The following is a 25,105-nucleotide window of genomic DNA, read 5'->3' as shown; positions in this document are numbered from 1 at the left end:
CTAATAAATGTCAATTACGCATCGCATTTTATTAAGTGTAAATGATATTTTTATGTGCAAATTTCAGCTCACATTTGCAATGCAATAAACTTTTATTTTGTCGTGTCGTGCCGCGAAACACGGTTCACAAGAAACTTTCAGCCTCAGCCAATTTGCGTAACTAAAATATGCAAAAGACTCGAGACGCAGGCACACACAGGCAGACACAAATTACTTATTACTAAGCAATTTGCCCACGACGCAAAGCCAAGGGCTAAAAAAAAAAAGAAAAAAACAATAAAATTTTAATCAATTGTAGCTTTTTTTGTGGCAGTTTACTGTCATTACACATACGCAGCGTGTACACGGCGGACAAAATGAAAATGCGAATTTGCGAGAAAATTTAATTAACTTAAACGAGAAACACACAGCAACAGCAGCAGCAGCAAAACTTTTGACATGTCTTCGGCGACATTGAATTGCCCTGCGGCTTGAGGGAGCAGTGAAATGTTTTCCGCTCCCCCTGAATGCCCGCTCTTGTCCATTAGCGCAAGATAAATGAGTTTTTTCTGCCTCAACTTTTTACTTGCGGAATTGCCTGCCTGCCTGCTGCCGGCTGGCTTTGGCATTGTCAAACTTCAATTCCACAAGCTAAAGAAATATGGAAAAACAGGCAACAAAAATAATACCGAAAAAAAAAGAGAAAGAGGAGAGTAGCAATAGCAACAGCAGCAGTAACAACATTAACAACAACAGCAACAACGACAAGTTGATCGCGCAACCGGAAATGCCCAGCAAGCTGGGAACGTTGCCCGTTTATTGTCTGGCCGGAAATGGTTTTGCCCTCGGCCCGAAACAGCAGCCGCACCCTGCGCACAGTCAGTGTCCGATGAAGCTCATTGGCAGCCGGCGGCTCAATGACAGAATCGATTGCTGTGTTGGCTTTGTGCGCCGCGCCTGCAGGCGTTTTGGCCAAAAGTTCGAGACCAACAGCCGACGAGCAGGCAGCCAAACGAGCCGCGCATTATCCTTGCATCTACATGCAGGCAAAGGGAAAACAGTGCGAAATATGGGAACGAGAACCAGGCACAGACTTGAATGGACGTTGAAACAAATCTTGCAGCAGTCTGTTCAAATTTTTGCATAATGCTCCGGCCTGTGAGGGTCTGTCAAAGCAGCCGGTAGACGTTTTCCGTTATTGCTAACAAGCAAAAGTAATTTCAGCAAGCACTCGCTTTAAAATATTCTGTAATTACCCACACACAAACACACAGCAACAGCCGAAAGAAAAATAATGAAACTTTGACAATAAATTATCTTTTTAATTTATCAACTCTGAAACAAACAAATGCAACTTGAGGAAATAAAAATAAATTGTTCTTATATAAATTAGAAATTCTAGATGTAGAATCATTAGAAGCAAACTGAAGTTTGCTGTTTCTAGCATTTGTGATCAACATCCTCGATAGTATAGTGGTTAGTATCCCCGCCTGTCACGCGGGAGACCGGGGTTCAATTCCCCGTCGGGGAGAGATGTTAGCAATTTATTTTAATATTATTTAAATTGTATTGTGAATATTTTGTTTATAATTATTCAGTTTGCTGGGTCGTTTTTAATATTTTATTTAAAGAATCCTGGTATTGCCTTACAAAAATGAAACGATTTTATTATGACTTGCGCTGCCGTGTGTTATATAAATAAATTAGTTAAATAGACAAGTTGTACCCCAAAGTGTAAATAAATGATGCAAATGTATTTAAACAAAGTATATATAATTATATTATATTTTAACAGGAATATAAAAATAAAGTTGCAACTAATATTGCAGCCTCTCTCTCCCCGACGGGGAATTGAACCCCGGTCTCCCGCGTGACAGGCGGGGATACTAACCACTATACTATCGAGGACGCTGTGTGCAGTTTTCCCAATATCAAACATGTTGACAAAAGTCTGCTTAGATCAATGATAATAGGCAATTATTCTTATCAAATAAGAGCCTAAAAATAACCTCAAATATCAAGCTGTAAATTACCTAACTGAATTATATATATAATCTAATCTTATCTAATCGTAGTTTTTGGCAAAATAAATACACAGAAAATTTTATTTTTGGTTCAACTATTAATATATAAACACGAATATTAATTTTTCACCTGGGTAAAGGCTGCAAATCAGATGGTATTTATGTTAGCTGGCTATTATCGCATAATCGAACAATTTTCCATAAGCCTGAACTCATCAAATATCGCTAAGAGCCCCGCAAATAGACAACATATTGTGCCAGGGACTAAGGGCAGGATTTGGACACATAAATGCCGCAAACCGTCCAACAATTTATGCAAAACTGTGAAAATTGCATAATTATGAAAAAATAGCTTACATGAATTTGATGCGTGCATTATAATTTCATGTTAATTCGCGTACACGCGCAGCCAGCGGGGCGAGACATGGAAGGTGGTTTGTGGATCGCAGATTGGAGGGTGTGAAATCTGTGCGGTAAATCGATAAAATTTACAATGGCCCAGCGGCTCACGCACGCACACAGACACGTGTACACGCTATGAGTGGGGCTGGTGGTGGTGCTGGGGAGCTCTCAAAAGTGAATATAAAATTTGAATTACGTGACAAGAACGCGCTGAATGAAAATGTCCAAAGTAAACTAAAAACGCAGCACAAATCCAAATGCGAGTCGACAGCAACAGCATCAACTGTAACAACAACAGTAGCAGGCACATTAAAAATGTCGTCTGGTACAAATTAATTTTACCCTCTTGCCAGCCGCCCCCTGGGCGCCCATAACATGCCCGGAACCGCCCCTTAACGGGCGACTGTTTAAATTAAGAGGCTGTAAAAGTCATGCGGTGAGTGAAAAGTAAAAGCGCTCGTTCGCTTCTCTATAGAATCTGCTGGCAGCGAATTTCCCATTCGTGGTGGTGATAAATAACGAATGCTAATTTTCTATCATGAAGGCGGGTGGAGAATGCGGAGCCTGCGGGCACCAGCATGGGCCAGGTGAAGCTAACGGCCAATAAAAACATTTGCTAAATATGCGCACGGGGGAAATGGAGTGCGGGGGGAGGGGTGGTGACCGCGGTAACCGCTTTAAGCCATGCTTAGAGCTTAAAGTTTTGTCATTAAACTTTTTTGAAAATTGCTAGAAAATGCAAATTTTCCAAATTGAAATATGAAACGAGCCATAACAATGGAGCCCAAACACGCAATTCTCATGGCTGGTTTGCCAGAAATTATCTCAATGAATGAATTTTAAGATTTTCATCATTTTCGAGATGAGTTACATAAACTTTGGCAGCCAGAGTATACGACATGAGGCGTAATACAATTATTCGGAATTTAAAAAGTATTTAGTTATTAACAATAGTTTCTTGTTTATTCTAACTTTTTTTATCGATATGACTACCACTATTAAATGTATTAAATGCATATGCTAAGTAAGCAAGTACATCCGACTCTGAGGATTCGTATACTTTACAATCTAAAAGCAAAGCCTGCCACAGCCCAAAAAAGAATGGGATAGACCATGCCAGGCTGCAGGCCAACAGGACGTTGAGGTCAAAGAGCTATGCAAAATTTATGAATCGCTGGTAATTAACAATGGAAATGCAATTTACATCGCGGCCAGAGTTGCCATTGTCGCTGTTGTTGGTCGCCATTGCCAGCTAACGAGGCGCACAATAAACACGGCCCCGGTGCGCCCGCCCCCTACCCCTGATCCACCTAACAGCAGCCGCTTGTCACAACATCGACGGAACACGAAAAGTTGTATTGCTCACTCTTTCTGCTCTTTCTGTCTCGCTCTGCTGCACTGTATATTTCGTTTGTTCTCGACGGGGTTCAGCTTGCATCTAATTGGTTTTCCTTTTTATTGTTTTTTTTTTTTGCCTATACCCTGTAATTTTTCTATTAAAAGTTTTAGTTTTGCAAAAAGGGGTATACTAAATTGTATATTATAAGAGCTATCAGAAAAGTTTTCCAGTCTGTCCGATATTGGGATCAAAGACGTTAAATATTGTATTTATATAAAGCCTCTATTGCTTTTCGAAAACTCTTTAAAACTGAATTACAGACGCAATAGACTTCTTGTTACAGGAAACTATACTTTTCATATTTTTTTTATTTTTTTTTATCTATTACCAGGGTATCTACTAAGCGAGCTCTCTTCGCCTACAACATTCTTCCTTGTCGCTATTGTTTCGTGCAGCGACGTTTGCTTTTATTGTTTGCTCATTACCTGGCGACGAGGACAAGGACCAGAGCACATTACCTAGAACTACGCGAAGTCGGACTCGTACTCGTACCCGCCACGGCTGTCAGCGTTGCCAGATAGTCCGCATTGCAGCAGTTGCAGCGCTTAACTCATTTTAAATGACAATCTAGCGTGCAGAAATTATGCACAGCAATAGAAAAGGCTAGCCCCTTAACCATGCCTAGCTAACAGCTGCCTCTCTTGGCGCTTCTCATGAAGTAACTTTGGGTTTGGAAAGCGTTTATGTGCAAATACTTGACCGACTTTGACTGGTGCTTGTTGGTTCGGTCTGCTCTGTCTGGGCGGCAGGTTCGATAAACTCTTCAAGTGATTTAATCGATTTTCATAATAACAACGCAAGCTACAAGGACAAAAACAACAACAACGGAAAAGGCTCTTTAAACTGACGAGAACAAGGCGCAACGAAGTTCATCGCGTTGACTGCGGCAATTTGCATATTTTTGCATGTTTAACTATGCAGCAGACACACACACCATGCCAAACACACACAGACACACACTAATACATAAATTACACTCATTTTCAATGACAGTCAGGCGAGTGTTTAAGCACGCGTAACTTTATTACATGCCACATGCCGCAGCGTCCCCGGAACTGAAAACCTGAACCAGAACCAGAACCATAAGCCGAGCCACGAGAGGTTACCCAGGATATGGCCGGGCTTGTTGGGGTTTGTAACGCAGTCGCATTTTAAATATTTTATGTAAACATATTTTTTGGACAGGTTTCGCTTTGGGCTGCCTTCTGGAGGGGGTTTTATGCCACTTTAATTACGACCTGCGTGTGCACCGAGTGTAAGGCCGTTAGTTAAATAGCTCGTTTAGGAATAATTATGTGCACATATACTACGTCTGGCCCAAGTGCAATACCCGCACAATGCCCATTTTAAAAGCGCTTCTATCCATCTCCCCCCTTCAACTCTGTTTCCAAAGAGCGCTTCATGTACTGCAAATTACTTCATTTGTGTCGCACATTTCGGTGTGGGACAGGCGCCAATGACTAATTGTTGCGTTCCTCAACAATTTTAAGACATGTTCAATATTGACATTTTAAATGCACACTGGGATCTAGCTAGAGTTCATTGGAATCAGTGCATAACTTATGGAATCAAACAATTCTTACTAGACTGCATGCTATAAGCTAAGCATCGATTCTTATAGTCCGACCTTTATGCATTTTTCTTAAATACGAGACGCATCCACACACCTTTATTTATTATTAATTTTTAATTTCAGCCAAAACTGAATTAGGTATCTAGAAAAGTAATAACTAGTAATCTTGTGAAAATTGTGGTCTCTTTTTATTTATATTTCAAAAAGTAGCTTTCGTCTCTTCAAGTAAATTTTCTTTGATTTTTGATGAGAAGGCCGAGAATAGACTTTTATCTTTATTATATTTTATTTTGTTACCAATCCCTCACCGTTCATTATATGACCAAGAAATAAATGAAAACGAATATCACAATCCGTTGGCCGAGAGATTTGTTTGGGGGGAAATATTAAAACCCACTTTGTTTTGCGATTTTGCATGCACAAATGGCTTTGATATAATAAAATTGATATAACAAATAAACTCGCACATGTGCAAAATAGTTGAGTGTGTGGGTGTATGCCTATTAATTACGATAATTGCGGCCATGTGGTTGGCCCAGTTTTTGGGGTAAGCCAAACGCAGCCAGAGCCAAAGGACTTTGAGCTTGTTTTATGAGACTCGTGATGGCTTTAAGAATTTGACAGGCACTGGCACAAGTCCAGGGCCATATTTGTGCTATCATATTTTTGGCTCTAATTACATTTCACTTTGGCGGCGATAAAAATGTGCAGCCAACTTGGCCAAAAATGGAATAATCAAAGCGCAGCAGCAGCTGCCAGAGCCGGGCCGAGGCTTGAATCCAACTTTGGCAACATGTCTTGTGTGCCGCATAATTACCCGACTTCTTCTGGCTGGCCTAGCCGAAAATGGTCGAGAGGGCCAACGGGGGCATGGCTATAATACTACCAACTTTTATTATGCTGCCTTCGTTGGCTTATTGTTCCTTGGGATTTTCTTCTGCTGCGGCTGCTTAGTTCTTGGTCGTTTGCCGGGATTTTGCAAATTTTGCAATTAGCTTAATTTGCTTTTTATTGGCGCACCACAATTATCAGCTGTTGGCTTTTTGTGCAAAATCTGTTCCAGTTTTTGCGACAACACTCCCGCACACTCCCGCACACAACGTCCTGGCACGCCCCCCTCTAGCCACCTACACAGCCACTTGCCACCCTCTGGAGAGAGCAAATGGTCTGCAGTGCAGCTGTCTTGTATCCGTAGCCCGTAGTCCGTAGTCCGTATCTTTGTATCTGTATCTGCATCTGTGCTGGCTTGCGTTTTTCTTAGAAACGATCAAATTAAAAGTTAATGTCTTGGCTGGCCATTGCCGAGCGTAAAACAAATGCTTTTGGATTTCCATCTAATGGCCAATCTTATGTAGCTTAAGCAATGAAAATTGATTTTCGGTTTGGCAAGAATTCGGGGCATACCAAAAAAGCATATTCTATGTTGCGGCCCTTAGAGGCTTTCTCAAAAATAATGCGTATCTGTATTTTTGAAAACAACTTCTAAAAGCTTCAAGAATGGCCTAAATAATGTTTATAAAATATTCCATTTCAATGGATCGCAAATTTTCAGCACCTGAATGCGCTATCAAAAACTTTTTATCGCTTTAAAACAAAACATTAGGCGCATAATTAAAGTACGAAATTAAAACTGTAAGTAGCCACATGGAAGGGAACCCACAAATCCTGCACCCAGCCTCCTCGGCAGGCCAGACAAATGATATGCCGTGCAAAGCAACCCTGCAGTCTGCGGTCCCATAAACAAATGACTCCACTTACCCAAAGCAGAGCTTATGCCACTCATTTATTTTGAAATCATTGTGTTTGTTTATCATTAGGCCCGCTAAATTGTGGAGCTAGACCCGGGCGCAGCTCTGAGCTAACCGAAATAAAAAGGCAACACTTTTTACCTTTCCTGGCAAGCGGGCTGCTCCCGTGCACTCCCGGGTAGCATCAACTGGTTTATGGCGCACAGTTTGATGCTCATTAAGGTTAAGTCGGAGCGAAACAACCCTTGGAGCATGCTCCACTCGGGGGCAGCTTTGGCACCCACTTCAAGTCAACCGCCCCGAAAAATAAGGAAGGCAGCACAAAAATAATAAAAAGAAGGAAAAATGTGCAACATTAAAAGTTGAGCAACTTGTTTACGCGACAGTTGTGGCTGTGTTTCATTCTCTTGTTCCCTTCTCGGAAAACCAACCCTCTGTTCTCCTGTTTCCTTATGCTCTCTGGTTTCCTTTCATTCTAAACACACACGAAATTTGTAGCATACATTGCGGCATTTATAGTCTACAAAGTGAGTGCGGCGCCTGTCTGACTCGTTAAGCTGTTTTCCTCAGCTGAGTTTCCCATTTCCCATTTGCCATTTGCCATTTTCATAAATTATGAATTATTCTCTTTCATAGTTTTCCATGCGGTTTTCCCAGCCACGCCCCCACTTTCATATTTATCGTCATCGATATTGATGTTGCGCCAAAAACTTTTTAGCTTTCCTGATATTAAGTTAACCTTTTGCTGCCTTCGCATTTGCCTCCGGGTCGCCAGACCCGAAAGTTTCAAGGCTGCCAACTCAATCAGTTGACAGGCTGAATGTTATTGTGTTAGATAATTTCTATGTTTCTCTTGTCATGCCGTTAGGAGCTTACAAAATGCTTAGATTAATGCGATAAGCCCCGAAGTGTGCATGTTATGAAACAGAAGATCTTATACAAATAACAAAAATAATTATGAATTCAATTAAATGAAATTTTGCCGTCGGGGGCGATAGAATGGAATACTTTTAATCTCTCGCATAATTGAGCAACTTTTTGTGCTCGCATTTGGGCTAGGAGCTTTCAAAGCTGAAATATCTATATTCAAAAAACTGATTTTGCTCAAAGCAATCTGACAAGTGCTTGTCTTAATCATATTCAATTATTTCGGGTGCTGTAACAACATAGTTTTTTTTACTGATTTCCATAATGTTCAAAAAAATATATATGTCTAAACATCCAGGCAATATATATATATTATGCTTATACATATTATATATGTATAATTATCGATAATAATGTTGGCCGTCCACAATCGACTATCGAAGCAATCGATTCAGGGCATACTTAACAGTTTTCCAACACTACTACTGTTAATAAAAAAGTAATGTTGTTTAAACTATTCCTTTTGGTCATATATGAAAAGTAATGATATTCCCCAGCTATGAATTCAGAGCATGCTTAATTTTCCATGTCAAATTCTTCAGCATCGCTGCGTACCGTAAAAGCTAACGATTTCCTTACCAATTCCCACAACAAGGACTTTAAACAAACCCACAAAAACAACCTCGCTCGATTAGCATGCCAAATTGAACCAAAATTGAAACGTGAATCATTCGTTAAAAAAAAAAAAAAATAGAAGTGGAAAATTAAGTAGTTTTCCGTTTTGCTTCTTCATCCTGCCTTATTGCTAACCGAGCGCTCTTTATCCAGCACTCATTGTAGTGCCAATTAGTCCAACAAGCAGATGAATCGTGAGACATTCGAAAATCCTTTTAGCTCGAACATCCTTTCGTTTCTACTTTGTTATTGCTGTGTTGTATTTTTTCGCATACTGCCAGAAATGGCATAATTTTATGACACAATGAGGCTGGCATAAGGCAAGTTTTTGGCTATGAGAACTGAATCCCTGCCTCATTGTTGCCAGTTGTTGTTTATTCGAGCTTAGTGTTAAAAATATGAGCCAAAGCAAACATAAAGCAGAGCTGCTTGCTGTGTCGCCTACCTAAACATACCATAAATTACAAGCGGGCCGTCATAAACACACTCGCACACTCCAGCACGCACACACACACACACATACACACGGGCACACTCTCGAACGCACATCCTGTTGAAACAATGCCGGAGGAGGGAAGAAGGGGGGGCAGGAAGCTGCCACGGCAACAGTAGACACGTTTCTTGAGCCTTCTGCGTGTTGCTTCCTTCCGTGCGTCCTTCCTTCCTGTATGCACAGGACCAGGACCTGTTCCTGCAGCAGGATCAGCACCCAGCTAGTTAATCCGTTGCCCATCCCACCTCGTCCTGCCAGTGGCCCCTTCCCTGTTTGCTTTACAGCTTAAGCTTTTAATGCCCGTTTCTTCGACATATGTAAAGCATGCAGAGCCATTGCTCAAAACGTTCCTTTCTTCAGCTGTGAATGTCCTTTTTGAATGCTCATCTCTGTCTCGTTGGTGTCTTTGAATCATTGAGACCTATATGTACGGCAAGAGTTGCCTTCGGCCACTGTTACAAATGTTTGCCCACGACTTAAGCTCATGTCAGTTTACGCAGCGGACGTAATTAACTGCACATTACATGGGATAGTCGTCTTTTAAAGAATATTTAATATTAAGGCAAGGAATTTGAACTAAAAGTGGCTTCTAGAACTTTGCGAAGTGAATAGTATTGCTTGACCAGTTTACCTTTTCAGTTTCTTTCACTTTTTATTTTTATGGGTTTACCATTTGGAGTGACGCATTCAAGGTTCAATTTCTATTGTTAATCTGCTGGCTCATAAGCAGGGGCCTCGGTCGAAGGTTGAACTTGTCTAATGCAATTGTTTTCCTTGTTATTGCTGCTCTCATTTCAAGAGCTAATTGTTCTTGTTAATGTTTTTGCTTTAAATTAAAAAAAAAAATAATAAATTGGTGGGAGGAGCAGATGAGTTAGAGATAGAGACCTTCGTGCATTGTCCGTAAAAAGGGTCACAAGCTGTGCTTATTTTCGTTCATTCTTCTTTGCACTTAGTTCGCTTTGTTTGTACGTTTTGTTTGTTTATTTTCTCTTTTTTTCCGCCATTTTGTTTATTGTGTATAGACTTTGTTTTTGATTGTATATATTTTACTGCAGCCGCATTTGGCTTTTTCTACCAACTTCCAGTGGTCATTGTGTGTGTGCCTCTCTCTCTCTCTCTCTGTCTCTCACTCGTCCTCTCTCTCACTCTCTCTCAATCTACAACTCCCTTTCTCAGCGTGTTGCTTTCCTTTTACTGTGCACAGTTAGACGCTCATTTAAACTCTTGGCTCTTAGCAGATTTCATTGTTTTTAATGAAACTGACAGTAGTCGTTGTTGTTATTGTTGGTTTTTTTTTCCACTTGCTTTGCATTGCACCCGCATTGTCCTTTGTCTATGTGTGTGTGTGCCTTGCCTCTGGTTTGCAGATAACGCGCCATTTGTTTTCTTCTGGTCATTCGCTTAAGCCAATTTAAGTTGGCTAAAATAAATTAGCTGTGTTTTACTTTTAACGAGTGCAAGCTCGAGAGAAAAAAAACAAAAGCAAAAAATGTACTTTAAACCAAATGCTGAGGAAATATTACACTAAATTAATAAATAATCATGACTTTAGGGCTGTTGCTCATTCCCATTCCCCTTAGCGTTCTAACAGCTCAAAATTAAATAAGTAATTTGACCGAAAGGGATTCAACATCCTCGATAGTATAGTGGTTAGTATCCCCGCCTGTCACGCGGGAGACCGGGGTTCAATTCCCCGTCGGGGAGAATGTTCAAAATAGCTTATTTTTTTCTTATTATTTTTAACGAAACAAATATTAGAAAATCGAACAAAAAGTATTTGGTCATAAAATGTCTTAATATTTTGGAATTTTAATCCGGTTCAAAACTTATGCAATTAATTTCGCAAGTACTAAGCCAGTTTTGCACATCGGTTCAGAATCAAATGTATGTATTTTGGAGTGCCTAATAATTAGAATATTTTCAGTATTTTGAACGAATACTGTCCAAATTAAATATAATATACTTACGTATAATTTAAGAATACAACATTTTGGTTGTATACAATTAAAAAATGTGTGAAATGTTTATAAGTAAATAAATACTAAAATAAACAAATAAAAAAACAAAGTTTTGCGACAAATCGCCACTTTCTCCCCGACGGGGAATTGAACCCCGGTCTCCCGCGTGACAGGCGGGGATACTAACCACTATACTATCGAGGACGTTGAACTCCATTTGTCAAATAGCGTTCTTATAGGCATTCAGGTTGAATTCTAATGATGATCATGAATCAAATGCGTTGTTATTAAAAATGTATTACAATACAACCCAAATATATATGTTTGGAATTATGTGTATAAATAACAACAACACGATCAATATAGAGGCGGTTATTTTTTTTGTCTTATATGCTCTCCTTATCTAAGTATATTGTAATGCTTACTCACAAGCATCTTTTACTTCATAAAATATACATTCATTAGAAAATAAAACTGTTTAGCTTTTTATTTACATCCAACTTAGGTAGTATATATATATACATATATGTATATACACATGTTGTTGCAAGCAAATATTAAAAAATAACAAATTTAAAAATATTGAGTATCACCATTATGATGGTAACTCTCCCCGACGGGGAATTGAACCCCGGTCTCCCGCGTGACAGGCGGGGATACTAACCACTATACTATCGAGGACATGGTATTTCGCTTGCCAAAACCTGATTTTGTACTCTTGCAACTGTTACTCTGATCATGCAAATACTGTGTGAAGTTAACGGATAAGCAAAATGCATTATTTATAACTTGTGCATATGAAACTGTGTTGCTCCTCGATATGAAATTTGTATGTATATATTTTAATCTTGGCTGTTAAAAATATGAATACATACATATCCAAAGGAAGTACTATTTCTTGTAATATAAACAATTCTGTAGGAATTTTTAATTTATATTAATTTGCTGTTTGTCTAAATGCTTATGAGATAAAATAAATAAAAAAATATTTAAAAAGGAAATGAAATCACATTTCTCCCCGACGGGGAATTGAACCCCGGTCTCCCGCGTGACAGGCGGGGATACTAACCACTATACTATCGAGGACGTTGGGCATGACTTGGCAAACTGTCTACTTGTAGTCAACTAGTTTTGTCTCTAATGCTGATCCCATCAGATGGAACAGCATTGTCGGTTTTGTTCTTCCGGGACTGTAGTTATTTCCGTGCTCATTTAGCAAAAGTTAATGAGTTCTGCAGCACACACGTACACATAGACAAGTACACTTACATACACATGCACATATGAGCAATGAGCACATTTACTGGCGGTGGAATATCATTTATTTAACTGCTGCGAGCGTTGGCCCAGTTTTTACAAACATGCCATCAACTCGCATCCCGCCATCTCCGCCCATCCACTTCAGGCCACATTTCCCATTGCGCTATTCGCAGATTCTTTGTTGTCGTTCTTGTTTTTGTTTACTGCCGCTGTTGTTTCGTTTTTATTGTTTTTTGTCGCTCTTGCAGTTCATTGATATTCATTTTGTATGTCTCTTGTGCCACGCCCATGCCAGCGACAGCCATATGTTGCCCTTATGCAAGCATTTGCATGGAACTGGTCCTCGTACTCAAAATGTTAACCGTTGTTGTTGTTTTTATTGCCATGGCTTAAAGCTTTGCTTCGTATATTGTTTTTGCTCTTGGCCGCGATCGATTGCTATGCAATTAATTGGAAAATAATAAAACACACTTAATGCGATTTGCCTGAACGTTTGCTGAATTGAAATGAGTTCTGGTGCTTGTTTATTGCACATATTTGTCACTCATTTCAATCGAATAAATTAATGTGAATAACAGAAAGGATTAATCAGTTTTGGGCACTGATGGAAACAGACAAAAAGTATTCCCAATGATATCCAATTGAAAAATGTGGTGCATACTTTCGGGCAGATATTTATTCTTAAAATTCCCAACTGGGAACAGCTGTGGAACGGTGCTTGCATGTGGGAATAGTTTTGGCAATAATATGTGAGCAATCAATTTCCATTTAATATTTTTAAATTAATAAGTATAATATGGTTAGTCAGTTTTCGAGGTATTTAAGTTTATTTCAATTCAAAATGACTTAGAAATTTACGAATTATATTTGCCCCTTAATAATAAAGATTTCAAGGTTTGTAGAAATATTGCAAAATAAGTCGAATTTCAATAGATATTCAATCGATGTATGTATACATTTACAGTACAGCACATATATATTTAAAGATGCATATTTCTTTTTGAAATTTAAATTATTTTATTCCAAAGTTGCAACATTGCCGTTGCAAGCGAGCGCCAAGTTCGGCTTTGGGCACATTTTGTGAAAAGGTCAAGTTACTGCCATCCACACACATATACACACACGCACACATACGAAAGCGGGGATATAGAGGCTCTGTTTCCGGTTATATGCAAATGCGTAAATGTGCCGCATTCCCTTGGCGGCTTTAGTAAGCGATGCGGGCCTTAAAATGCCAAAAACGTCGACGCGGCCAAAATTGGACCAACTGAGTTTTTTTTTTTGTTCTTTTCTTGTGGCCGTTGTTGTAGGCACACAATATGCAAATGGGTTTGCAGACAGAGCGAACGCAGCCTTGTCCAGGCGCTGTGCTTCTGGCCCTTGACATTTTTCGGCAATGACCGCGCCTCCAGCCGCCTCCCTGCCGTTCGTGTCGCCATTCGTCAGCGTTTTAATCGCGTCTGTGCATTTGCTTGGAAAAGTCTAAAATTGAACGCAAGTGATGGCAATTTGTACGCTTCGGCGGTGTCCTTCCAGCTCACCCAGCGCAAAAGGGGCTGAGCATGGACGAGCTGGTAGGTCGTGGCACGGCGTAGAAGGTTGTGCCGAAATTAATATGCGTCGGCTTTGGAGCGGGCAAACTTTTTACCAAGGGATTTACCCTATAGCTCTTTTCGCAGCTTTTTGTTTTTGCCTCCCGCATTTCCAGGCGGCAGCGTCGGCTCGTGATTAATGTGGCAAATGCGCACTTATAAATTATTTATTACTATTGTTCGCATTGTTTTCTGAGGCGTGATGCGCGAATTGGTAAGGCATTTAAGCCATATTTTCAAGTGCCACTGAAACGGGCAGACCAAAAATGGGTGTCAATCCCGCAGTTATATTTTTAATAAATATTTTTATTTAATATTCAGGTCACAAACTAAGTATATACTAATATATGCTTGACATGTAAAAGAACAGTGGAAAATTCGTAGATCTGTTTTGAATGCTTTTAATGAGAAGCAGGAAAAACTACTCTCGGGTTCAGAGAGCACGGAATAATTTATAGAAATATATCAAATAGTTTTGTTCTTCTTTAGGTTTTGTTTAAAGCCGTTGCAAATATAATAAAGGCTACTTAAATATAAACCATATTTCGTCACACACTTCAGGTTAACTTGTGTCGAATGTTTTTTCGACTTATCAATAATTCAATATCACTGCCCACGTGACTCAATGAAACCATTAAGCCAATTAAATGACAAAGACGGACAAATTGCCAATTCATTCCCTTAACCAATCACCAATCCAATCTACATTTCTCTGCTGCCAAGGCCTTGCAGCTGGCTGACAAAATATAAAAAAAAGAGCAGAGAGGCGAAAAAAAAGTTTGGCTTAATTTTTTTATTGGCAAAGTTTTGTATTACGTCCTGCGATTGAAATTTATTTCACATGCACTTTTAAATCGAACAAAAATAGATTCCTTCCGCCGTATTGAAACCGTGCCGGGGCGAATGGCAGCACGGTTGAATGGCCGATTGCCCGAGTATCCAAGTGCTGCCCAAGCTGCTCCCGCTGCCACCCGTCGCCAGCCTGGATGACGTTCCGCTGTAGTATTGGTGGCGAAACCAATTGAAAACTTCATCATGGTTACAACAATATTTTTACAACGAAATTGGCACAAAAATGTTGTCCACGAACTTTTCGCTCAGCGTTAGAAAAACTGCCACAACAACGAATATATACCAAAAAAAAACGAAAACGAAAAAAGTGAACCTGTGAACAAAGTTGTTACCAAAAAAGCCAAAAAAAAAAAGAAGTTCATCAAGTACCACGCCCACCGGCCACAACGCCCACTGTCACGAATGAAACTGAATTGATAACATTTTCAGTTTAGCTGCTTTTTACATTATTTTTTTTGGCAGTTTTTTTTCTTTTTGGCCCTGCGCCGGCCAATTTGTAATCTAAACAACATGGTGGCCCGCTCCACATCCTGTCGCCTGTTAAATATCCAAATCCTGGCGATAAATCGACAGCAACAAAATAGCAAGCGACAAGCGCCACCAATATGTAAAAATGTCGTTTTAATATTAGCACCATAAAGCGCAATCAATGTGCAAAATAAGAACAAAAACGAGTATATACATATATATTTATATATATATATATATAAAATAAACAAAATGGAGTTGGCCCATAAAGAAAAGTGGCAACTGACGACGGCGGCTGACTGCCTGGCTTCAGGTTGCCCAGGACGCCGGATGCGGCAGCTTGTTGATGATAAACTCTTATGACCCACATAGTAAGCAGCCGCAATGGATGTGGCACAGATGTTGGCTGCATCCGCCGGAAGTTTGCCGCAACACTTAGCCTCCCGAATACACACTGACACACACACGAACACATATATAAATACATATTTATCTCGCACACATGACCACAAACACTTTGAAGTTAGTTATAAACGTTTATCGATATTATGGCACAAGAGCCGCCAGCTTGTGTTTGGCGCAGTTTTGTTTGCTTTGCCGCAAAAGTTTTTGGTAGCACCTACACACACCAATGTACACGCACACATCCACACACACACATGCACACCTTTAACTTGTTTGTAGACAATGAAATGCAAACAAATCACGTTGTGAAACTTCAGCAACAGCCCGCGAATAGCGTCGATTTATGGGCACCAAGTGGAAATATTATCACAAGTCGAGAGTAACCGAACAGATTGTCGTGTTGGGGTCTTAGGAGTGGCAAGGAGCCAAGGACGCCACAAAAAAGGCAGAGCTTCGGTTATGGCGTGGCATATTTAGCAGTTAAATTGCATGTTTATCGACTGTTTTCTGGGAATAACAACAAATTATACAAATAGTAGTCGAGCCTGTGAGCATCAAGCGTCTGAGCGTCTGATCGCTGAATGCGAATATATAAAGCTGGAAATGGATTAGAAGGAACATATCCTGCTCAATTTGATCAAAAAATTGTGGCTTCTTTAATTTCAAGAACATGCCGATAACGGATAATCTGATCAGTACATCGGTTTGTCTTCCAATTGAACTTTATGTACAAACACGAAATGAGTTCAGATTTCAATTTAAAATAAAGCGTTTTGTCGACTGCCAAACCGGTTGACTACATGTCAAATGTGCCACGCCCATCGATTTGCCAGCGAAACAAAACTACGCCACACGCTGTCAAAAAATTTGCAATCAAATTTCAAACAAACAACAAAATCAACGTCAGCCGGGCACACGCGAAACATATTCAAAGCCCCAACAGGAAAGCAGCGCTCAGAGCCAAACGGAATGCCGGCATTATAAGAGAAAAGTATAATAAAATATATACATATATTATTTTGGAAATATATTTTCACATCAACACATTATTCAGAGCGCTGCCGTCAAACAATAACACTGCGAAATGCGAAATTTATCACACACATCACTCAAAGAAGTCAGCGTTATAAACAGGAGTCTGGGTAGTGGTGGGTTGGGGAGGGGAGGGGCAGGGCAGTGCTGGAGAGTGGGTGGTTGGGGTGGTGGAGAGTGAGTGGTGGGGCAATCAAATACTTTTGCGGCGCATTGCATGAGGAATGACAATTTATATCCGATTTGTGTGCAAATAGCAACAACAACAAAAAAAAAATCTATATGTGAATGCAATTGAATGCGGGTACTCGTATTCGTATTCGTAGTTGCATTCGTATATGCCATTTGCCCAGGGTAATTGCATTTTTTGCAAATACCGATAACGATTCATACTCCCTATATAACTGTGGTGCAAAAAATAAATAATGGTAAAGGGGGTCTTTTAGGGTTTGGGTTTGAATAACCGTAAAATGGCCACTTACCCGCCAGCACGGAGGTGGAGTTGTGGCGCGGATCATAGGGGCACACCGCCTGACCGTTCTTTGTGGCCTCCAGCGTGTAGTTGCTGTCGTTGATGACGTACGTGTTGCACATGGGCCGGAACGAGTTGGTTCCGCAGACGAACAGGCGACCCGGCGAGGGCACAACCATAATCCGAATATAGTTCTGGCAGGCCTCCTAAAAATGTTAACATAAAGAATGCATGAATTAGTTGTTTCTAGTCTCTTAAAATATTTAAATATAAATAATGCACTAACGAAAAACTAAGGATATCTTCGGCAGACTTCCAAATATTTCACGCCCTTGTAGACATTTCCTTTTTTCAGATGTGTAAGAATTTGGAAGCACGTAAATGCTCGATCTTGGAAAAATGAATATTCGCCATATTTTGCTATATCTACTGTTCGACCGATGGCAACTATATCATAGAGTGGTCCGATTTGGCCGACTTCGACAAACATAAATATACTACCTGCAATAGAAATACCTTAAAACTGAGAGACTAGTTTGCATAGAAACTATATCGACTCGACTATTGATGCCGAACTAGAATATATATACTTTATGGGGTTGGAGACGTCTCCTTCTATGCGTTTCCCATTTGATTTTAATAACCTCGACAAGGGTATAAAATGCTATTAAATGTTGTATATGAAATAGTTGCGAGTAAATGGTAAGAATAATTATTTTTAATAGTTAATTCCCGTTCTATAACTAAAAATTAACAGAAATAAAATCAAATAACAAAGAAAAACTAAAATTTTTAAGTTTATTTTATTTATCAAAGCTATTTGTCATGGCAATAAATTTGCTTAAAATGTTTTCTCGTTATATGGACATACAATTTATAATTTTAATTTTCGATCGAACCTGACAGGCACATTATACAAATAATATATTATTGAACTAAACATGGCTCACTTTAATTTACAATGCCCACAAAACCGAACTCATGTAATTCCCAATTGACTGCAGTCATTTGTTAAGTTTTAAGAGAAAAAGTGCACTTGACAACAAGATGAAAATACGCAGAGAAACTGTTGCGTGACATTCTGTGTGCAATTGCATGCGATGCACAATTTTCAGCTGAAAATGGCAAATGGAAAATGTGAAACGGTCGTGGATATACCAAATGAAGAAGATGCAGCAAGTGCTAGCATATGCATATGTTCATCAAAAACATGTACTTCCGTTTGCCATTTGGCCTGAATACGCACGAAGTCTGCTCTGCACTTTTGGCCTAACGAGGCCCGAACAGATCCTGCCAAAGTGTGTCGTCTGTGTGTGTGTTTGGTATGTTTTGCATAAATGTTTTGCAAATTGAAATATTTAATGCGTAACAAATACACTTAAATGGCAGTAAGCTGGGCCGTTGGGGAACGGTGGGATTGTTTGGGTCTCGCAGAGACTAACTAACTTGCAACTCAATAAATATTAAAAGGCAATGGAAACGTTGTGCGGCGCTTCCATTTGCCATGCACCTTTTCACTGCTGCACAAAATACGCATACGCAGCGTTCGCACAAACGATGGGGGGAATGGAGCAAAAAGCATGCAAAACTTTGGCAAGCTACGGAAAAGTGGCACGCCCCTTTTGCGACACACCGGAAGTGCACTGTACTGTGACATGACAAATCATTTGAATTTTTCCCCCATTGCAAACTCAACAAGCGGACAACATTTTCCATTTGCCTAGTTGCGCTTCCTCCCTTTCTCTCTCTCTATCCGTCTCTTTCTGGCTGTTTCTCTCTCTTTCTGCTAAAATATTTAAACATTTTGTTTGTTTGCCTACTAATTTTCACAATTTTCATAGCTCGTGTCGTTTTGTCAACAAACTGCAGCCCAATGTGCAGCACATTTATTGTCCGCCCGCTTCAGTCCTTGGCACCGCATGCACCGCGTACTCGGCCGCAACATTTGCATTGTCCTGATTGTATCTGCGCCTATCTACAGCCGAACAACTATCCACCATAACATAGTGCTAACCACATTTTCCGTTGGCTTTTAGCCTGGAAAATTGAGGCCAATAATGTGAAGAATTGTGCTGGGAAATGCTAACGGATATTACACCTCGCTGCTAGCTCAAATGGCCCCAAAAATATTTTATAATATTACAATCTCCGGTGCGGTAAAAAAAAAAACTGTTGTAAATTCTAATTAAAAACAATTCCGATTTAAACGAAAATAAAAATTAAAAAAACGTTTTAGCTGCAATTTACTTGTACACATATTTCGAATATTTGCCAAATACTTTAATAAAAATGTAAGCAAAAATTTATATTTTCATTTAAATCAGATAATTCAGAGCTTTACCTTGATATAATTTGATATTGTGTTAAATTTTTTTTTTATATATATTTTAAATACAGCTTCTAAATACATATTCCCTTTCATATGAACGAGTACCCAACTATGCATTTTATTATCTAATTTTGTAAAATTCTCTCAACTAGTTTCATAATTTTTGCTCGCAGCGCCTTGGGAAATTTCAAAATGGTGAAAACGGACAACATATTCCATTTCATTTTGTTTATTGTTTTAAATATTTAAACTGTTTGCTTTGTGGAGTTGTTGTAGCTGCTGCCATGGCTTCTCTTGTTGATGCTGTTGTTGTTGTTGTTGTTGTTGTTGGCTTTGCTTAGTTTGCGGTTTGTTGTTGCCAGGCTGTTAGTTATGTGCTTAGTTGTTATTGTTGTTGCTGCTGCTGTGCAGCATTTGAGCATAAATTTAAATAAATTAACAAAACACATTTTACAACAATTACACAGGCATGCGGCCAGCGTGGCGTGCCGGGTAAGTTGGGTGAGCCGGCTGGGTTGGTGGGCTTTGTCACTTCAACTTTTGTTGTACTTTACATTATTGCCGTTGTAATTAACACGAACATAGACAACGACACCACGCATCCACCACGCATACAAGAGACTGTACTGTATATAAAGAGACTATTTCAATGTCTGCTAAACGAGTTGAATGCAATTAAGCGCACAATTTATTAATTCTCTGTTTTGAAAGTTATGGCTGCCGTTTATTGTTTTTGGCAAACTCTTTTCTTTTTTTATACCCACATATTGTTTAGAGAAGATTAGTTAAACAGCTTTGATATTATGCTTCAAAATCAAACTGTGCACAGATTGTAAAGCATATATAGATAAAAAAAAATCATACTCATATATAACATTCTTAGTTTTTTGTAAATAATATATAAAACATATATTTAACATAGCCACATAGAACTAGGTTAGTCTCTCTGCAGGGTATTCGACAAAGCGAACCAAACAATTTTTATATTTTTCTGGTATTTCGCTTCTAATATGCGCGTAATTTGGCAAAGCTTCGTTTGATTTAATTTATTTTTAAATTCTCGGCACATAAATAATTTCAAATTTATTTAATTTGGCCAGAATATTGCGGCTAAAAGCAAATTATCAAATTGCATGCGAAATCCTTCAACATAGTTGACTGCTTATAAGTTTTTGGTTTGGCGTAAATATTTTAATAATTTGAAGCTTTTTGTGCACAGTTTGCCCGAGGAATATACTGTGAGACTTTCAAGGGAGATTTGTGACATAATCTGGCAGAGAAATCAAATAAAGTAAATTTGACATTAATCACGTTGACAATGCAAAATTTGTTGGCCAGCCTCAAGAGCAGGCAATTTTACAAGCAAACGTTTTCTGAACATTTCACAAATTTGCCATTGCCATACTGCTCAAACGAAGACCATCAATTTCCAGGACATATGTTTACGGTTTTAACCACGTTCGAGCTAGAGTCGAGCTCTGCTCGGTACAGCGCCTGCAGGTAGGCAACAATTCTGTTAATGATACGCAAACACAGAAACACAGACCAAGACGTGCTGGGAGTTGTGGCCAACAAGTTTTCGGTTCGTTGTAGCAAATGAGGCAAATGAGTTGCACAAAACTCAAAGCAAATGCAAACGATTTTCATTTTATAATTTTTACTGAGAAATGAAAAATGAAAGGCAGACTACAACAACAACAACAACAACAACAACAACAACAACAACAACAAGAAAAACAAATGCAGCTGCTTTGGGGCAAACGGATAACAAAATTTTCTAAATATTTGGGCCATTTGAACTGGACGTGAGCAATTGTTCGTGTCCATCTTGTGGCTGCTGCTTGAAAGGTTTTGCTTAATGGCTTTTGGCCAGCTTGTCACATATTTAAATGTCATGAGCGTGCCCATTGTCTGCAATTGAGCACTTGGCAAGTGCGCAAGCAAAGCTGTTTTGTACTGATAAGAAAATGTCTCTATTTCCTGCTGCGACGAGACATTCCAAATTAATAAATATTTCTCTGTAGGTCTCTTGTAGTCCATTACGAAGAAGGCACATTAAATTTGAACATTAATAGGACAATATGTTGATCGTTACGCCTTTTTGCAGTTCTAAGCGCAATTTTTATGGTCGATGAATAAAAAAAGAGTAACTTTATTATTATTCATTTAATATTTAAGCTCTTAAATATTTATTTGGTAATGAGCTGGGACTCTTTTATTTGAACAAGGTTTTGTGAAATGGATTCGAAATACTTTGAGAATTCTTTGGTTGCGAACCATTAACCGATTGACTGAATGCTGAATTGTTTTTGTTGAAGAAGCACAGCATAGCATATGGCTACCATGCTTTTACTCTTTCTCTATTTTCCACTCTCTCTCTCTCTCTCACACCTTTCTGTGTAAAATGCCATTCATTTGTATTGAAGCTCAGCACTGACCGGACAGCTATTGTTCATTTTGAGTGCGGAAGTGCTTTTAATTTATGCACAGGTGGCCAACACTTTCGACATTCACAGCCAACTTCTTCTCCACATCCCCATGCACGTCCACGCCTGAACCTACATCAATACAGACATCATCCTTCTGTCAGGGCATCAGGGATGCGACTCCGAGTAGCCGACCGCAAAAGTACTTTGGCATTTTGGTGTCGCTGCCTGTTTCAATACCTCTATATATCTATGCGTCCATCTATCCAACTATCGCACACTCATTTATCTCACTTGTTGTTGGCAGTTGGTCGGTCGGACCGTGGAATTGTGCGGAATGGGGGGTGTGGCATGCGGTGGTCGCCCATTCAAATGCGTACATCCCCGTACAAATCACTCATTTCATTTTGACATTTTGCTCTGGCATTCGGAATTTCATTAATTCTGCGAAAGTCGTTCAACCAGCTGGCCAAAGCACTACTCCCCTCCCTCCTCTTCCTCTTGCCCTGCTCGACGGCCTCTCCGGCGTTGTTCATCTGTCGACCTCACCACGCCCATTTCCGTGTTGTTTACGTTTGGTTTTTGTCCCTTTTCTGCCCAAGGCTTGACCAAATTTCGCCTGGCATTCAAAATTAATCGTCTGTTTGTCTTTAATTTGTACGAAGCCCGAAAAAGAATAAAACCCTAAGCCGAAACAATAAAGAGAATGGAATTTTCTTTTTCATGCCTCACAAATGTCTTCTTTTTTTATTTTTTTAGTTTTATGATTGATTTTAGTTCTGTGTAGGTAACATAAATAATATAAAATTCTAATTGCAAGGGCGATAGACGGTAAAAGTTAATCTTGAGGCTAAGTAATGGATATTGGTTTCAGTGGAAAATCATAGTGGTCAGTGCTCCTTGACTTGTAACAATCATAGAAGTAACAATATTAAAAGACTTTTTTTATACATGAAGCTAGTTTATCCAAGCATGGCTGATAAAAGTGGAAAAAGGAAAAGGAAGGGCGATTGGAGAACTTAGGCTATATTAAATTTGAGTCAGATCTCATTATCTACTCTGCAGCAATAAATTCTCCTAAACATCTTTTATAGCTCGCTGTCCTGTTCCGTTTATAAATCCAACGCAATCATTTCATAGCCCGTTTGTTTTGTTTAAAGTTTAAAATGGGATCTCATTTAATACTCTGCTCTGATAATTTCTTTAAGGAATCTCGGCTTAAATTATTCCCTTTACGGGGTATATTCATGCTGGCTTTTTTAATTTACAACTCCAGCGCGATCCTTGCATAACCCACATGGAATTTCGTGGGCAAATATTTTGCCGCTTGCAAAGTTTGTCTGCAAATATTTATGCATGAACGGTCGGGCGTTAATATTTGACTTCAACAATTTAATCAAATATTTTAACTTGCTTTTATTAATTAATTCGCACCGTGTGCACACACTCACCCACACCTACTTACATCCACACAGGCCCCTGTAGAGTGGATTGTTATATTCGGCTGACCGCTTTTAATGTTCATTTTGTTGTTGGCATTTTTATTATATTTTTTTATATATGCCATGTTTGTTCCATCATTTTTTCACCCAACTGCATGCAATTGAATGCTCATTTTATCATTCGCACGAGCCCTAAACGGGGCGTGGCCTGGGCAGGCAGGTGGATGCCAGTTGACGAGTCGTTTTTTTTATTTTACTGCTGTTTACGCAGTTTGAATAAAACATTGTGGCAAATAATAAATCAATTAAAAATGTACAAAAATCTTTTGTGCACATGTATGTGTGCTTATCGATGCCGTTATAATCGCGTCAATGTATTTGTGTGTGTGTGTAAAAGTTACCCGTTTTGTTGCCCAATTTTGCCGCATCCGGCATCGCAGTGTCCATAAAATGGCCGCCATTATGACAGAAAGGCAAGCAAAAAGGATAACACGTGGCGGCCATTTTGGGGCGCGTTATTAAATTTTTTGCAGGCCTTGTAAAAAATTCAAAAAAAAACAACAAAAGCGCCCAACAAATTTATCAGCCATGAATTTTTTCCTGTTTGGCACAATTGGCCTTAAAATATGCAGCGCAAATGAGAAAAGTTTTGGCGTTTGTTTGTTTGTGTTTGGCACGGAACAATGCTTAAGCTGATGCGAGCTTAAAGTTTCGATTTGTTTAAAATTTATTTAAATACAAATTTGCAAATTTGAGAGTTAGCCAAAACGCACCACTTTTATTTCTCAAGGTACACTTACTTGATACTCAAATATTTCTCCCATTCGGTTCTGAGGTTTTTTTTATATTTAAGCTACGCAAGCGTATTTAATTGGTGTAGATAAAAGGAATCGCGTGAGTTGTTTGCATTTTTCCACGCCCTAATTGCATTGCAGGCCATAAAGTGTAGCTGGCTTTTAGGCGCACGCCCGTCCGTTTGCGATTATTATCTCTATTAGCGGGCTGCGCACATTAGCGAAATGTCAGCTAATTAAAATTGTAAATTTGAACTTTTCATTAGTGCATATAATATGGAAACTATTGCCATTTAGTTTTGCATTTTTACTCTTTTCTTATTTTTGGCAACGCTGCAGGCAAAGGGCGCAACCTTTGTAAAAATTACGGCCATGCACGCAATTGATACAGACTGCTGGGCGAGGGGCGATGGGAGTAAAGGGGTGGCTGTTAGTCGCATTGCCTCCCCTTTTTGGGTGTTGGAAAAGAAACGAAAGGTTAATTCTTTTCTTTGGCCAACTTGACGCTATAAATAACTAGTTGGGGGCAAGTCAAGTGAAGCAAATTGAGTTCAACAAATTGCACCTGCTTCTAGTTGTTGCGCTTGCAAAGCTGACTGTGTTTGTGTGTGTGTGTGTGTGAGTGTGTGGCTCGCCCCTTTAAGGCAGACCCCTAACAAGTGTTGCTTAATTACGTCAGCGTCAGCAATGCCTGAAGTGCACTTGAGCATGCAACGGTTGGGGGTTGGCGCGTCCTTCATTTCTCCTTGCGGTGTGCGCCATTTTGTTTACTTGACCGGAAACGGAAGGCGCAACAGCAACAGCAGCACAAAAAGTAGTGCAGCAGCTGCGTTTACCAATACCAAATTAAGTTCGAAAATGTTTGCCTTATTTTTTGTACACTAACCGAGTTGACTTTGCTGCTTTTTTATG

General features: G+C 39.4%; 1 protein-coding gene and 6 non-coding genes across 7 annotated transcripts in view; 2 read left to right on the top strand and 5 right to left on the bottom strand.

Moving 5' to 3' along the window:
• The window catches only part of Sema1a (semaphorin 1a), a 185,847-nt gene that overhangs the window by 21,029 nt on the left and 139,713 nt on the right, over positions 1-25,105 (bottom strand). Inside the window, 1 exon segment of the mRNA XM_002051569.4 lies at positions 17,213-17,408. Coding sequence (XP_002051605.2) covers positions 17,213-17,408 — 196 coding nt within the window.
• TRNAD-GUC (transfer RNA aspartic acid (anticodon GUC)) lies at positions 1,439-1,510 on the top strand. Its single transcript has one exon. It is a non-coding gene; the product is annotated as a tRNA-Asp (tRNA).
• Positions 1,816-1,887, bottom strand: TRNAD-GUC (transfer RNA aspartic acid (anticodon GUC)). Its single transcript has one exon. It is a non-coding gene; the product is annotated as a tRNA-Asp (tRNA).
• TRNAD-GUC (transfer RNA aspartic acid (anticodon GUC)) lies at positions 10,796-10,867 on the top strand. The gene has a single exon. It is a non-coding gene; the product is annotated as a tRNA-Asp (tRNA).
• On the bottom strand, positions 11,254-11,325 carry TRNAD-GUC (transfer RNA aspartic acid (anticodon GUC)). Its single transcript has one exon. It is a non-coding gene; the product is annotated as a tRNA-Asp (tRNA).
• TRNAD-GUC (transfer RNA aspartic acid (anticodon GUC)) lies at positions 11,731-11,802 on the bottom strand. The gene has a single exon. It is a non-coding gene; the product is annotated as a tRNA-Asp (tRNA).
• TRNAD-GUC (transfer RNA aspartic acid (anticodon GUC)) lies at positions 12,136-12,207 on the bottom strand. Its single transcript has one exon. It is a non-coding gene; the product is annotated as a tRNA-Asp (tRNA).

Source organism: Drosophila virilis, chromosome 4 (genome assembly GCF_030788295.1).
Source record: "Drosophila virilis strain 15010-1051.87 chromosome 4, Dvir_AGI_RSII-ME, whole genome shotgun sequence".
NCBI classification, from domain to species: Eukaryota; Metazoa; Arthropoda; class Insecta; order Diptera; family Drosophilidae; genus Drosophila; species Drosophila virilis.
Note: the sequence above shows the minus strand (reverse complement) of the source record. Positions and strands in the feature narration are given on the sequence as shown.